This window comes from Silene latifolia, chromosome 7, assembly GCF_048544455.1.
Source record: "Silene latifolia isolate original U9 population chromosome 7, ASM4854445v1, whole genome shotgun sequence".
NCBI classification, from domain to species: domain Eukaryota; kingdom Viridiplantae; phylum Streptophyta; class Magnoliopsida; order Caryophyllales; family Caryophyllaceae; genus Silene; species Silene latifolia.
The window spans coordinates 5,874,210-5,889,541 of NC_133532.1; the positions used below are offsets into that span (position 1 = coordinate 5,874,210).

The following is a 15,332-nucleotide window of genomic DNA, read 5'->3' on the forward strand; positions in this document are numbered from 1 at the left end:
CTCTTTTCGAGGGCCATTTCTCCTTCGGTGAGGGTTACAAAATTGTTGTCCCGGAGGAGGGCCAGGCGGTCTGTTGCCCTCCCCCGGGTCATATCGGCGTATATATCAGGCACCTGGAGTATGGGCTCCGGTTTCCTTTGAATAAATACGTCATGGCCATCATCAAAGCTATGAACGTCGCCGTGGCTCAACTGCATCCGTTGGCCATTAGGACGATAGTTGGCTTCGTGTGGCTCTGTCTTTTTAAGGGGGAGGTCCCTACAGTCAACCTATTCCGCCGGCTTCATCATCTTCGGGCATCGACCCCCGGTAAAGTGGGGTGGTACAGCGTGCAGATGGAGCCAGGCGTCCTCTCTGTTGATAAGCTTTCTTCCTGCAAGGACTGGAAGGGGCGGTGGGTGTATGTCGCAGTCTTGGATGACTATCCGCTGCCCCGGTCCTTCCAAAGACTAAGTCAACTTGCGGTGCGAGAGTAAGAGGGAGCGTGAAAAATGGGTCTCCCGAGTAAGCTCGGATGGATGCCGTAGGGTTCCTCTTAGTGCGGATGAGGAGCGGGCGATGCAATTGTTGATCTTGAAAGGGATGAGTGCCCCCGACTCGTTATTCTTCAGGATGAGCTGCTTTGGCGCGTCGGCCTCATACCGGCCCTCAACCAGGGTGAGTAGGGTCGGTGTGAGGCCCATCTCTGCCTGTTATGCTCCTGCTTTTAGAGCTTTGTTTTACTTCTTTTATGTAACTCTTGCCTGGTTTCTTGCAGATCGGTTTGGCCAGGATCTGTCTGAGAGGACCTTGAGGAGGTTAGGGCTTGATAAGGACGGGAACGTCGTTGAGCGGCACCCTCAGGCTGACGCGCGCGATCGTAGACTTGCTCCCAACGAACTTATGGACAAGCAGCTGAAAGCGCTGGATCCGGCGGCGGCTCAAGCGCGGGTTCTCGGAGGCGTGCCGAAGAGGATACCAAAGGCAGCATCCAGATCGGCGACGGCGTCGATCCCAACTCTCTCCTCAACCCCAGCGGTCCAGGAGGAGCATGTGGAGGTCGTCGATATTACCGCGGAGGTGGTGACTGTTGCGAAGGGCCCTCCTCCTCCAAAGAAGAGAAAAGAGCCACTGCCGGCCTCTACCGTTGCCGGGGAAAAGAACGATTCACCTGGTCCTCCATCTAAGAAGATCCAGACTGGTACGGACCTAACCCGTGGTTCAGACTTAGCTGGTTCATTATGCATTCCCGATGACAGACTCTCTGATGTGTCAATGAATGTTGACATGGATGCGCTGTGTAAATTTTTTGTAGATCCGCCGTCGGTAGCCGCCGTTCTCACTGAGCGACAATTAGAGAAGCAGCCTGAGAAGGCGGGTGATAGAAACGTCACCGTTGACTCCTTACTCCAGAAGGTTCCCCCCGCCGAGCTTGTGGCCGAGGGGACGAGGATATACAAGAGGCTGGCGAAATGGACTCAACTAGCCGGCTCCCACATTATGGAGCAAGAAAAGGCTATGGCCCAATCTGGGCCATTGATCGAACGACTTAAGCTTGATCTTTCCGCTGCGAAGGGGGAAGCCGGGAAGGCTAAGCTTGACCTCCTTGCTGCACGAAAGCGTGTGGAGGAAGCTGAGAAGCAACTATTGGCCGAGAGGGCCAAAGTTGAGGCTGCTGATGCCACCGCCGCCCAGTTGCTGGAGGAGCGGGACAGGTATAAGGGCGGGTATGACGCCGTAGTCGCCAAGAGGGATGAGTGGAAAGATCTGTATTTGTCTCAGTCGGAGGCACATAGGGACACAAGGGATAGGCCGACAGGCTGCATCGGTTAGGCTGTCTAAGCCGTTGTCTTGCTGTGGATACCTTTGACCTTGCTCAATATGTTGACTCGATCAGAGGGTGCAGAATATGCCCCATCAGTTATATTTAGTATGCATCTTCCTCATTCATTCATAATTGTTCATTCATTTCAATTTCCTCTTTCATCTCTCATTCAATTCCCTATATACTCACACCCAGATTTGTTCTTGACATCTTTACACCCAGGTAAAATAGATATGATTAACTAACCGATTAAGATAACAACTGAGATTATAAGTTAAATGGCAGAATTGAGATGATAACATGAAGATTTGAGGGTGATGAAGTTTGAGGTTGATGGATGAAGTTTGAGGTTGATGGATGAAGTTTTACTGTGATTGAGAGATAAATGGGGTTTTAGGTTAAAATTGGTAGATAAGAGAGGGTTGTGTAAAAATGAAGAATTAAAATAAGAGTTGTCTTAAAATGAGGGCATATTGGTCCATAAAATAATTTTTCCACCGAAAAAGAGGATTGATATCAATTTTAAAAAAAATCACATGTTTTGGTAGTAATTTTTTTAAAAAATTATATAGGGAGTAAAACTCAAAAAGTTGTATATAAAAAGGATTAATCGTACTACATACCGTCTACTTACTGGGCCAACGGTCGGACAAAGGGCAAGAATGAACCGAAGATGTCTTAGTCTAGTGGTTAAGACGGAGGTATTGTGGACAATAGCAGGTTCGAATTCCCCCACCCTGTATTGCGGGCTTCGATTGAAAAAAAAAAAAATCAAAAAAAAAAAACAAAGGGCAAGAATGAAAATCCCACCGACCATTTTCCCCCTAAATTTTGTTCATCTTAGGGTTAGGGTTTATCCGATTACAATCGCATTTTGAAATTTCTTCATCTTTTTTGTTGATTAGTTCTTACGATGGATGACACTACGAAACCAATTGCAAAAAATCTTCTTTGGCAATGATCTTGTGCAATTGCTCCACTTTATAGATTCCTCGTTAATTGGGATTGGGAACATATGATCCTACTGCTCAAAATCGATTTCGGAAGTGATATAGTATCAGATTGTGCAAAAAGCCGCCATGGTTGAAACCTTGAGGTAAAACCGTATCAATGGAGTTTGAGGTATATCATTTTCAGTTAGAATATTAATTAAATCATCATCAAATAATTCATCCTCTCTGTTTATTTATTTCCATCTTCCTTATTTTATTTATTTCCATCTTCCTTATTTTATTTATTTCCATTCCAAATAATAATAGCAATCCTAACATATGGTTAAGGAAATTCTTTCCTAATCTCAAATTGTATTCCTCCTATTTCCATTCGGAAGCGGTTTCATGGTGTTTGTGCTGTCTTTGTGTTGTTATATATATATCTCGAATAAAAAAGCAGACAAACTTATGCTTGATATCAAAATTCATCAAAAAACAGCTATGGAGGATTTGTTTGAAATATTGACAGATGATTTACTTATTCATATTATTTCTTTTCTTCCTACAAAAGATGCTTTCTTAACTAGCGTATTATCTAAGAGATGGAAATTCTTATGGTGTTATGCTCAGAAGTCTATACTATTAGATGATAGTGCTTCTTTGAACATTAAGGATGTTGGTTTTAATGGTCTCACAGTTTCTGCTCGCACAATGCGTTTTAAAAACTTTGTTGATACAGTTCTCAAACTTATTAAGGTACCCCAAGTCGACACCTTTTTCCTAAAGATATACCCGACTCATGAACAGGGATATGAGGGTCACATTGATGACGTTGAACCATTGCAAGTTCATGCTTGGCTTGATGACATTGTTAACACAAGGCAAGCAAAAGAGATACAACTTCACTTTTGTCACCACTATCTTTCCTATTTCTCCGGACCCTACTTTCCTATTGAAATTTTCAACAGTGCATCGTTGCGAGTTCTTAAATTATACTTCGAGGAGAAGGATTTTTTGACCGCTAATTACTTCAGACCCCGTTTGTACCTACCCAATTTGAAGATTTTACATTTTTGGATGGATGGGATCCATAAAAAATGGCTGTTACTCAAGGCTCTCTTTCGAGCTTCCCCACGGCTTGAGGAAGCCTATTTTGGCGGTTCTTTAAGATCAAACAAGTTTTTTTGTAACATTTTTGCCCCTTCTTTGAAACGACTGCGCATGATATTTAGATCACCTAAATCGTCAACTAAATTCTTAATCAAAGCACCAATCTTGGAGGAGCTTGTGGTTGTGGATGAATCATTCCAGGAGTTTGTCGTAAAAACTATGAGTAATTGCCCTGTCAGCGCAAAACTTGACATTGGATTTCCCTTTATTAGAAAATTTCTAGAGCTACATACTCATATTCATCGGGTTTCTAAGCTTTTGCATAGAATCTCCCAGGTCAAGTTCCTGAATTTGAAGGCTCATACCATGGATGTAAGCCTCTCTTCTCCCTCTGTTGTATTAGTATCAATATTAGTATTCGGGGATGTAGCAACTAGCAAATTACCCCCATAACCTATGTACTATGTGCAAATCAACACCTTAAATTTCACTTGTATTTCACTTGTAGCAAATTAGCCCCATAAATTTCCAAACATGTGCAATTAAGCACAAATCAATTTTTCTACCATTTTTTAACTAAAACCTACTCTCTCCGTACCACACCAAAGGTAACGTAGGGAAAATTGGAGTATTTAAGAAAAGGTGGAAAAAGTAAGTGTAAAGAGGGAAAAAATAGGTAGGGTATGTAATTGTGGGTTTAATTGTGGGTTGTTAGATGGGGTATGTAATGACATTTTATGTAAATATCAAATGAGTATAAGGATAACTTGGTAATGTTGTGGACCAAATAAGGAATATTACCTTTGGTGTCCGTTTATAGTAAGTGTTACCTTTGGTGTGTTATGGAGGGAGTACTATTTTTTACTACAAAAAATCATTTTAAAAATAACTTAAAAATTAAATACAATATTTACATATTAAATGAAAATTTTAAAACAAATTTAATATATAAAAAAATTTGGTCTATCATTGTAACTTCACTAAAATTCTTATATTAGGAGTATTTTTCACTAAAAAAACAATTAAATATGCTTTCTAATAATTTGGAATTGTAGGACTAATATTTGATAAATAATTGACTTTCAATAATAGTAAAAATATTTAATTTAGTAAATTTCATTCTTAAAAATAAGATGTGTGGTTAATTGCACATTAAAAGAAACTTATGGGGCCAATTTGATACATTTATAAGTTAATGGACTTAATTGCACATAGTATCAAACTTATGGGGGTGATTTGCTATATTGCCCGTATTAGCAGTAGCCGCATCAGTCGTCGTAGCAGCAGTAGTAGTTATTCTCTTGTTTTTGTCAGAAAAAGTTATACCTTTGGCGGCATTTCTAACTATCGGTTAGCGTCTTTCATTTTATGAATCATGTACTTAGCGTATTAGTAGTAGTATATATTAGTATAAGTATTAGTATTATTGTTATTAGTATTACTAGTACGGAACCCGCGCAGTAAATGCGCGGTATTTATAGAGTTTTTACCTTGTAGTGTGTATTACTTATCCGTTCCAAATTTTTACCTTATATTTTTTTTTTATATTTCACTTCATTGTATTTTGATATGAGAAAAAAAATTAAGACGTAAAAACAAAACTAATAAAAAAATTATGTCATGAAATCTTTATTTTAATGAATTTTGTTACAAAGTTAATGATTTTACTCTACAACGTTTCTTAAATCATCTTAATGAATTTACGTTTTTCGCGAAAAAATATTACTAATTTATATTTCCGTTTTATACCTTGTAAGTGTGTATCAAGGCATTCTCTAAGAAAGATTAGCAATTTGTATTTTATAATTTTGTACCATTTTTATTTTATTTTGATTAAAACATTACAATTGAGAATTTAATGAAAAAATTATACTTTAAAGAAAGATGATAATTTAATGGAAAAGATCTCATTTCTTTCCTTATATAAGTAGATGAGTTTGGAGGGAAAACTTTTGAGAATATATAGGGGATTGGTATTAGTATTAGCATGAGCATGAGCATGTAACCTCCCTCAGTTCCCTGCTTTATGTCAGCTGAAGCTATGCTTTCTCAACTACTCTTCATGGTGTACTTAATTTGACAATATTTCTTCTCATTGTGTGCAGGCTCTTAGCATATTCTGTAACCTCCCGCAGTTCCCTGCTTTATGTCAGCTGAAGCTATGCTTTCTCAACTACTCTTCATGGGATGTTATCCCAAAACTGTTGCAATCTGCACCAAATCTCGAAGTTCTAGACATAAGCAAGGTTTGTTTTTAAGTTTTAACTTCAGGACTGATACCAAATGCAAAAGGGTCGGGAGGGACCTACACCCAGTAGTTTGTTTTTATGTGCTAGCAAAATTTCAAGTTTGAGTCATTCGACTACAATCAGTTATAAAAATATAATTTAGTTGTCCTATTATTGGAGGCTTCAAACTGGACTTTTGCAACCAAACCTCGCCAATTCATTTGACGACAGTGGTGCTTAGTACCAAGTTCAAAAGGGGCGTCTAATACCAGGTTCAAAAGAGTCAGTGCTAGCTAAATTTCATGTTCGAGTAGTTCAACTACAATAAGCTATAACATTTAGTTTAAAATCGAACCTCTCAAATTCATTTGACGGTCCTGTTATGTTTATTTTAACTAGGGTTCAAGCCTGGGCATTGGTGATATCAACTTTATAACATTGATTGTGGTAATACTTAAATCAGGATTTCAAGGGTAAGGATGCTCAGTTCACAAGGGATTCAGTTTGGATTCAACCCAGCAGCGTCCCCGTTTGTTTGATGTCAACCCTTCGCCATGTCGAAGTGAGGGATTGCGAGTCTCACCAAGCAGAATTCAATCTCATAAATTATTTACTCGAGCATGGAGATGCTTTGAGTTCTTTCCTGGTCGAGCTACTCCCGGCTGATTCAAGGGATGATCTAAGGTTCAGAGAAAAATTGATGTCTATTCCAAGGGTTTCAAAAGCTTGTGAGCTAAAAGTTTCTGTATACCCTCATTCTTCTCAACAGAGAGCTTCCTTTCAAGGTTATATTCGGCATACCTTTCTCAAATTCATCTAAAACATGAATAAGAGTCGTTAAAAAAAAACAATATACTTTTTTTTTTTTTCAAATTCCAAGAGTTGGGAGTTCCAAATCTCACCATTATCCGGTATCGTCAAATTTTTGTCCTAGGAAAAATTGTGCATACTCTGAACCACTTTTGTTGTACATGTGTTTCTTTTCAGATGAAGAAAAAGGCCGTCATCCGGCAAAGTTAGAACAACAAAGGATGCCACTTCAGGAGATGTGTTTTGAAGATTTAAGAGCGTCTACTGATTACTTCAGTGATGATCGTTTAATTATAAGAACAAAGAAGTTCAAAATTTATCGTGGAAAACTTCATCAACCGAGTTCATTTGATTCACCAGCTCGAGATGTTGTCGTGAAAAAAATGATTATTCGAGCAAAGAGTCCTTACAATAAACGCAAGGAGAAGTCAATGTGTAGATTTCGTGTATGTACAATTGTACATTATATACCTTCATTTTTTCACATATTCTTATTGTGACAGAGATATCCGTCATATTGTTGTAACGGGGCAAATAGAAAAAAGCAAAAGCAAGCAAATATGAGAATAAAAATGCTTTGTCCTTATCTATCTAAATGGATAGTGTTTGACCCGTTATATTAAAAAGACGGATAACCTGTCACGGGGGAGACTAATTGTCATTTTCTTAAAAATCTGATTCTCACCATTTATTTCCTTTGTTTTTTTTAATTTTTCTTTTATCAATTTAATGTCTTGTGAATGTTCTATTTTGGATTTCTTGTTTTCAGGAAGAACTGAAGTTACTAGAGCATCCAAACTTCAAATATCATCCTTACTTTGTTAACATGCTTGGTTACTGTGTTGAAGATAACAATGAGCGACTCGGTATGGTGTATGATTTCAAACCCCTGGATTCCTTAGACAACCTCATTACTAAAGGTAATTTTCGTTGCTATTGATTGAGCTTCAATCTATTACTCCCTCCTATTCTCCATTTTGTTCCCCTTTGTTGTGGGCACAAGATTTTAGGAGGGGAATAAAATATGAATTGTGAGTTGGATGAGATTTGGTGATAGGAGAGAGGAATGAATAATTAGGAATTAAATAAAGGATTTTGAGTTGTGTGGGGTTTGGTGATAGGAGAGAGGAATGAATAAATAAAATTAAATAAGGAATTCTGAGTTGGGTGGGGTTTGGTGATATGAGAGATAAATTAATTAAATAAGAGTAAAAGTTTCCAAAAAAGAAAGCTGAAGAAAACCTGAATAATCCGTTTAGGAAATAGGGAAGAAAATGGTGAATAAGAGGGAGTATAAAAATATGAAATAGATACGTCCTCCATATGGAATTAAATAGCCATGTAGATGATTTATTTGAATCTATGGTTTTGTGACTTGGGGTACGAGTGTCTGCACAAGTACATGTCCAAGTGTCGGACTTGACTTGACTAACACGTGAACCTGTCTTAAAATATGGATAAGGGTGCGTGGATACGTGTAAAGCAAAAATACACTAAACTTGAAATATTTCAACTCTTTTTAAAGAAAAATGGAAATAAGTTTAACAAATACGGAGTAATAATAAGCATCGGGTATGGAATCCATACCCATGTCCATGTTGTGTCGTGCCGATATGGGTACGGGTATTGTCTCACAGTGAAGAGTAGAAGTAACATAGATTTGAACTATTAATGCAACAAGTAGATTTAAACAACTTTAGTTATTAATCTTATTAATCTTTAGCTAACAATTGGTCTTATGACTAATAGATAGCTTCAAGTGGTTGCAAAGAATGAAGGTGGCGCTTGTTTTGGCGTGCATTTCGGAATACATGCATAGAAAACATGATGATCTCCCTTCCTTAAATTCCAGGGCAACCCCTTCTTCTGTAATTCTGGACGAGGTATGTTTGTTCTCCACTTCTCTTTAGCGTTATTATGAAGTTTGACTGAATCGAGTGAGGCTGAACTGAAGTAGGCTTAACCGAACTCATTAATTGAGTTGAGCTAAATAGGGCGGAAGTGACTAAGACAAACTGGATTGAATTCATTAATTGAGTTGAACTAAATAGGGCGGAAGTGACTAAGACAAACTGGATTGAATGGGCTGGGTTGAGTTGAGCTGAGCTGAACATCGGTCTCACTCTAGATTGAAGTAGACAGTGTGTCGAAGAGTCATAAAATTGCTGATATTTTATGATAATACCGATACACTTCATAAATTGAAAGTGCAAGTAGTTTAATTAGTCATTTTGCTTTCTTTCAACATAGTCGAGAACCAAAGAGAACCGTTAGTCTTTGGCTGTATCGGTATCTCATTAATGAAAAACTGAGCGAAATGATATTAAGTAAAATGCACAAGGCACATGAACTAGTGAACCAGAATTTATCAAAGCTATTTCAGAGAAGAAGACCATTATTTCTTTTTCTTTATTAATTAAAAAAAATTGCAGGATTATATGCCGACATTATTCAACTTCAAGCAGAGATCACAGGATTTCAGAGACGAAGACGACTATGACGACGGTTTTGAATCACTGTTCTATTCTACTAGGAGTGACTATGATGGTATGGCAACATTGTTTAATTTCACAATTCTTGGTTTAAGATGGAGGCATCTCTTTTATAGTTACTACGGTTAAATACTACCCATTTAGATAGATGAGAGAAAAGCATATAACTTAAGAATAACAAAAGTTTGTCCTATCTATTGACGCAAATGGGGCGGTACTTCTCAAGTGTTTGATTCGTTTTGATTATAAAAGAGATATCTATCTTTGTCTTGACTCTTAGGGGCCGTTTGGTTCAAAAGGTCGGAATGGATTGGAATGGAATGAGATATCATCAGGGGATGGATTTAGAACCTCATACCTATTATTTATTGTTTGGTTCACTCTAAAATTGTATGGAAGGCGAATGGAGTTAGAAACCTGAGTGGGAAGGTGGGTATTCTAACTCCATTCCAAAATGCACTCAAATCCATTCCATTTCATTCCAACACTTTGGTTCGAAGTATTTTTTTTTTTTGGTGTTGACCAGGAGTATCCCCTACCGACAGCTGGGGCAATCTCCTTCGGGGTACTGAAGGCAATTTAATGGGTTGACCCCTCCCAAGTTTGGCTTTTTCATTCGCAAGAGTCAGGAATCGAACCCCTAACCACTTGTTTAAGAGATGAAAGCCCTTACCACCCACACCAGCCAACTTTGGTTTGGTTCGAAATATTGGAATGGTATGGAATGGATTGTGATACCATAGTGGTATGAAGTTAGAACCTCATACTTACTCTCATGAGTGTTTGGTTCGACCCTAGAATGGATATAGAGACGGTAATAATATGGAATGGAGTTAGAAACTTGAGTGGAAACATGAGTATGAGATTCCAAGGGGTTGGAATGGAGTTAGAACCCATTGGATATCTAACGCTATTCCAAAAGCTCCAACCAAACACCAGTTTAACCAATTAATTATTAATTTGAGAAATAGTAGTCTTTTTGTGTCGCTAATGATGTTTAGATAATGAGTTTTTTTTTTTTTTTTTTTTTTTTTTTTTTTTTTTTTTTAATGTTATCCAATAAATGACTTGGTAAATTTCATGACACTTGCAGTTGAAAAATATGGAATAACTCTTTTAGGTTTAATTTCCAGAAGGGTCCACCGTTGCCCAATTGGTAGAAGACACACACGTAAATGTCGTAAATGTTGTCCTAAGAGACAATGGGCATTCATGCAACAAAAAGATCGATATATCTCTTCCTCTCTATATAAATCTCGAACACCATTAGTGCATAAGAATTTGATGGATGATTCAACATATGATAATGTTGACGGCTTGAAGATAACACGGCTTGTAATGCGGTGTCTTGACTCTGATGATAGGAGACCAAGTATGCACGCTATCGTAAAGTATTTGTGCAAATTACGTGTTGTAAGGGAAAATTGGGACGTACTGAATTGTGATAATATAATAGGTGAACATGTTAATGTACTACGTTCTTGATTTATGTCGAATGTTAGGATACTAAGGAATATAATCGATTTCACTAGTTTGGAGGTTGTTATGTATCTCAAATATCTACATAGTATAAAAGATGAGTTTTTCTTTGTTTTTGATTGGCCGCTAAAGTTTTTACATGTGGGCTCCCCCATGTTTTCTTATTCTATTTAATTACCTTCTCTTATTCTTATCTCTTATACCCCTTTTAATTACTTTTGTTAAAACATATGTTAAAATGTCATAATTTACATAAAATATTGCAATTTACATACATTCAACGGGTCTAACATGTTAAATATCTTTAATATAATTCTAATAAAATATGATTGTACATTATCTAATATTCAAATCTAATATTTATCAAATATTCAAATCTCCAAATATGGACTATTTATATTGTCACGGTATTGAACACTTAATCACGCTAAATTATATGTTCATGTATCTAATAATAGCGTATACTATTACGACCCGTGCATTTTTTGCACGGAAATAAAACTAGTGTGAAGGAAAAGCTATTGCTTTCCTTCTAAGTTGGTTAAACCTTTTTTTTTTTTTTTTTATGTTTTTGTTTTACAACCAGTATAGCGATCCGTGCTACAGCACGATAATTTTATAAAGGTTAATTCGAGAGATTTAGTGTATTAATATTATTTTAATAAATTGAATATGAATTTAATTTAATGTAAGTGTACTTTTGTGATTGACGACAATATTATTATTGATTGAGTAGAATATTGTTGTAGAAATATTTCATATATGGGTTGACTAAAATATTTTGAATATAAGGTATATATTAGAAGGGGATATTCCGTATGGGGGAAAAGATGAGCGAAAATAACACATATTTGTGCTATTCTTTTAGTCTATAGAAAGTGTCTCTGGTAATCACTAATCATCACCATAGGTGCCAACAAACATTTCCCTTCATTAACATACATTCTTCATCATGGGTTGAGCACGGATAGATTTCCTCCCTTGGGTTCGCTTAGAGACCGCTTTCACCAGCGTGGCAAGTTCTCACCCGAGTCAAACACAATCTTTTTTAAAAAAAAAAAAAAAAATCTTCCAAAAACCACCTTTAAAAAAAAGTTTGTAAAACACAACCTTTAATAAATTTTTTGTTGTCAAACACGACTTTTTGGGTAAAGGACTTAACATTTTGCAATGGGTAACTTTCAATCGATGTTTGGGATAGCAAACGATGTTGGTTTGAGGTGTTCTTGAACTCTTTGGAAAGGTGGAAATACAAGTTTTCCATGGGTTATCAATACGATGGTCAAAGGTGGCCTTATGTGGGGTCTATTGATGTGTAAAGTAAGGCTGGTCAGTTTTTAGTGGGTCTTTTAAAGACGTTATGATGCGATAAAGATATGCCCCAAAGATTAAAGGGAAAATTTTATCGCACGACAATTAGGCATGCCTTACTTTACGATTCCGAGTGTTGGGCCGTGAAACATTGTCACATTCAAAAGATGAATGTGGCGGAGATGCGTATGTTGATGTGGATGTGCGGGAATACAAGGAAAGATCGATTAAGAAACGGGGTGATTCGAGAAAAGGTAAAAGTGGCGACAATAGAGGACAAGATGATGGAAAATCGACTAAGATGGTTTGGGCATGTGAGAAGGAGACCTATGGACGTAACAGTTAGGAGACTGGAGACTTGGAGGGCAGAGTAATAAGTTTGCTGATATTTATATGAACATTATTGAAAATAATGTCATTTCTATAATACCATTCATTCCACCAAATAAAAATAATTTTAATGAAATCATCTTTTGGAATTAGGTCTTTGAGATAATTAAGTTTCGTTATAAAACTTTGACTTGCAATATTATTATAATTTGAAAAAAACTTGTTGAAGCTAATATGTTCATGTCTTGGATAACAGACCCATGGGATATTCGTAAAAGAAATGGTCTTTGCTTTCAATAGGATAGTTGCACAAAACACAATGAGGTGGGACATTAATATGACTTTTTAGAAGCCTACCTTTCGTTGGAAGGTCGTCAACACAGGCTTTCAAAGAAAAAATTTAAACTTTGGAGAAATATTCAATATTCAAATCCATCGAAATTCACGTTTGTCAAGAGCTTGATCGAACAAACCTTTCGCTAACCAAGTTGTTGTTTTAGTAGAGAAATTTCCATCCACAAACAGCCCCACGTATCAGGAAATATTATTATGTGACAGTGAAATGTTAGTAATCTGATTCACAATATCGTTATTCATTAAATTGGGTAGTTTACAAACATTCCATTCTTTGTCAGTGATTATGAAATCCTTAACCAAAATATTAAGACCACGGTTAATATAATCATCAACCATAGCTTAATGATGAGTTTCAGTAGCCCCTGCACATAATTTAATGTTGCTACCTGTTGTGACACCCCGCGATAAAGCGGAAAATATAACTAGTAAATTGATGCGGAAATTAGTGAGATTTTAAAAACTTTTAAATTACTAGAAAAGATTAGCACGCGGGTGCCACTAACGAATGAAACAAATACAACAATAGACAATTTTAGGTTATCACAACCCAAGTCTAGAAAGCGAGGAAAAGATATCCCACGAATAAACATATAAGGGGTTTTTAAACTAGAAACTAAGGTCCAAGGGTTTAGTTCTCGCTAGCCCACACGTCTTCTCCATGTAAACATCTTCACCACCTGTCATTCATGTAAACATGAACGCCACAGTCAGTGGGGAGTAACTCAAGGTTCTCCCAGCCACAATATGTCGGAAAGCAAGTAACAAACACTTAATTAAACATATTAATCATGCATCATATATGAACAATAAAGAACAAAGAGATATAATGGATAATCATGATGAGATAGACATATTGCATTCTTAAAGAGATAGGCATGGTACATTATATTAAACATGCATTCAAGGGAACAAATCATGGATATGAGATTAGGCATCGAATCATATGAGGAAGGTAAATAACGGATCAATTAAATAGAAAATACATGGATGGAAACCAATAGCCATTACTTTGAAAACCTCTTAACAATCATAGCACGGGACGTGGCTACTAATGTCACATTCATACTTATGGCTTGCATCTCACCATAAGAACGGATGGGAACATCGATCCCGGCGATCATATCGCAACTAGGGGCTTGCATCTCACCGCTAGTATCCGATAGGACCAAGACTCTCACAAACAATCATAGAAGACGTGAACTCTTGTATATAAGAACACGCCAATGACCGTAACAAGCAAGACATTTACAAAGGATTGACTCAAAACAAGACATACCCCTAGACTCCAACCTCTTGGTAGGACGACGATCATAATACGGTCCTAGTCTAAACCTGGATCCAGACTCTCGAGATGGACGTCACCCGATTCGACAAACGATATACCAATCGTATCCAAGACTCGAAACATGGCACACACTCGTAACCAAAGGTCGAGTAACCTCTAATAGGAAACATGGCACACACCCGTAACCAAAGGTCCGAAGAAAGGCGGAAGGATATCCTAATTCGGAAACATGGCACACACCCGTAACCAAAGGTCCAAAAGAGGAAAGATAACCCAATCCGGAAACATGGCACACACTCGTAACCAAAGGTCCGAAATGGGTAAATAAGGAATTTCAAGTAGTCACACAATGTAAAACGTCACACTCGGGTCACAAATACGAGCAACAATGATCATGTGAACATAAACACGATAGAATGTCATAAGACACGGGATCACTAATGTCACATTCATACTTATGGCTTGCATCTCACCATAAGTACAAATGGGAACATCACTCCCAACGATCATACCGTAACTAGAGGGCCTATGGCTCACCCCTAGTATCCGGTAGGACCACGACTCACACCACCGAACAATACAAGACATTATCAAGGATATGACCCTTCACAAATAATTATTTAACAATAAATATCTCATACTTGTCTTATGCATAAATACTTCATTTTATAATTTAACATGCCGATTAAATAAGACATAATAAATGATAATGAATAATTTACGTTATATGAAAATTACGGAATAAAATGTGACCAAGTCCAAGTGGCTCATTTATGAGCCCAATAAACAATTATAAGGGAACCAATAATTGGGTCACATTAAGCCCAACAAACAAGACATGTTAAACCCAACATATTACTCATGTACAACCCAACCATTAAATCATATTGAACCCAAACATTTGATCATGTGAGAAAATGTGCATATATAATGAACAATATTTAACGGATTGTGTCATATAAAGCGCGAGACGGGAATTAATAATATTTTACATAAAACAAACTAGCGCCCGACAATTTATAGACATGGCTCAAAAGCTATTATGGCAACCTCAAACTCGACCTCACAACAAACCACACGCGGCATCAACCCGTAGCTGGCTAGGCCACGGCCAGGCCACTAGATGGTCCAACAAACACCACAAGTAAACCATCACAAGCCCGACTAATTAAACGTACTTAGCCCAACTAATTT

The 15,332-nt window shown here is 37.2% G+C and overlaps 1 protein-coding gene across 3 annotated transcripts; it reads left to right on the forward strand.

The window, feature by feature from the left end:
- Window positions 1–2,545: 2,545 nt before the first annotated feature.
- LOC141591499 (F-box/LRR-repeat protein At3g59200-like) lies at window positions 2,546–10,971 on the forward strand. 3 transcript variants are annotated; one of them, XM_074411855.1, is made up of 9 exons: window positions 2,546–2,900; window positions 3,544–4,218; window positions 5,952–6,092; window positions 6,538–6,859; window positions 7,062–7,330; window positions 7,654–7,804; window positions 8,634–8,767; window positions 9,317–9,431; window positions 10,470–10,971. In XM_074411855.1, exons 2-9 carry the CDS (start codon window positions 3,814–3,816, stop codon window positions 10,859–10,861), a joined length of 1,929 nt encoding a protein of 642 aa, XP_074267956.1. In that variant the 5' UTR covers window positions 2,546–2,900; window positions 3,544–3,813; the 3' UTR covers window positions 10,862–10,971. The 3 variants fall into 3 exon arrangements, with proteins under 3 accessions (XP_074267956.1, XP_074267955.1, XP_074267954.1); XM_074411854.1 differs by having other exon boundaries at window positions 2,621–2,926; XM_074411853.1 differs by lacking the exon at window positions 2,546–2,900 and having other exon boundaries at window positions 3,024–4,218.
- The last annotated feature ends 4,361 nt before the right edge of the window (window positions 10,972–15,332 follow it).

Coding starts and splice junctions, on each gene's coding strand:
- LOC141591499 (XM_074411853.1), top strand. CDS start 3,142: ATGGTGTTTGTGCTGTCTTTGTGTTGTTATATATATATCTCGAATAAA. Junction 6,860..7,061: donor ACAGAGAGCTTCCTTTCAAG/GTTATATTCGGC, acceptor GTTTCTTTTCAG/ATGAAGAAAAAGGCCGTCAT. Junction 8,768..9,316: donor CTTCTGTAATTCTGGACGAG/GTATGTTTGTTC, acceptor AAAAAATTGCAG/GATTATATGCCGACATTATT.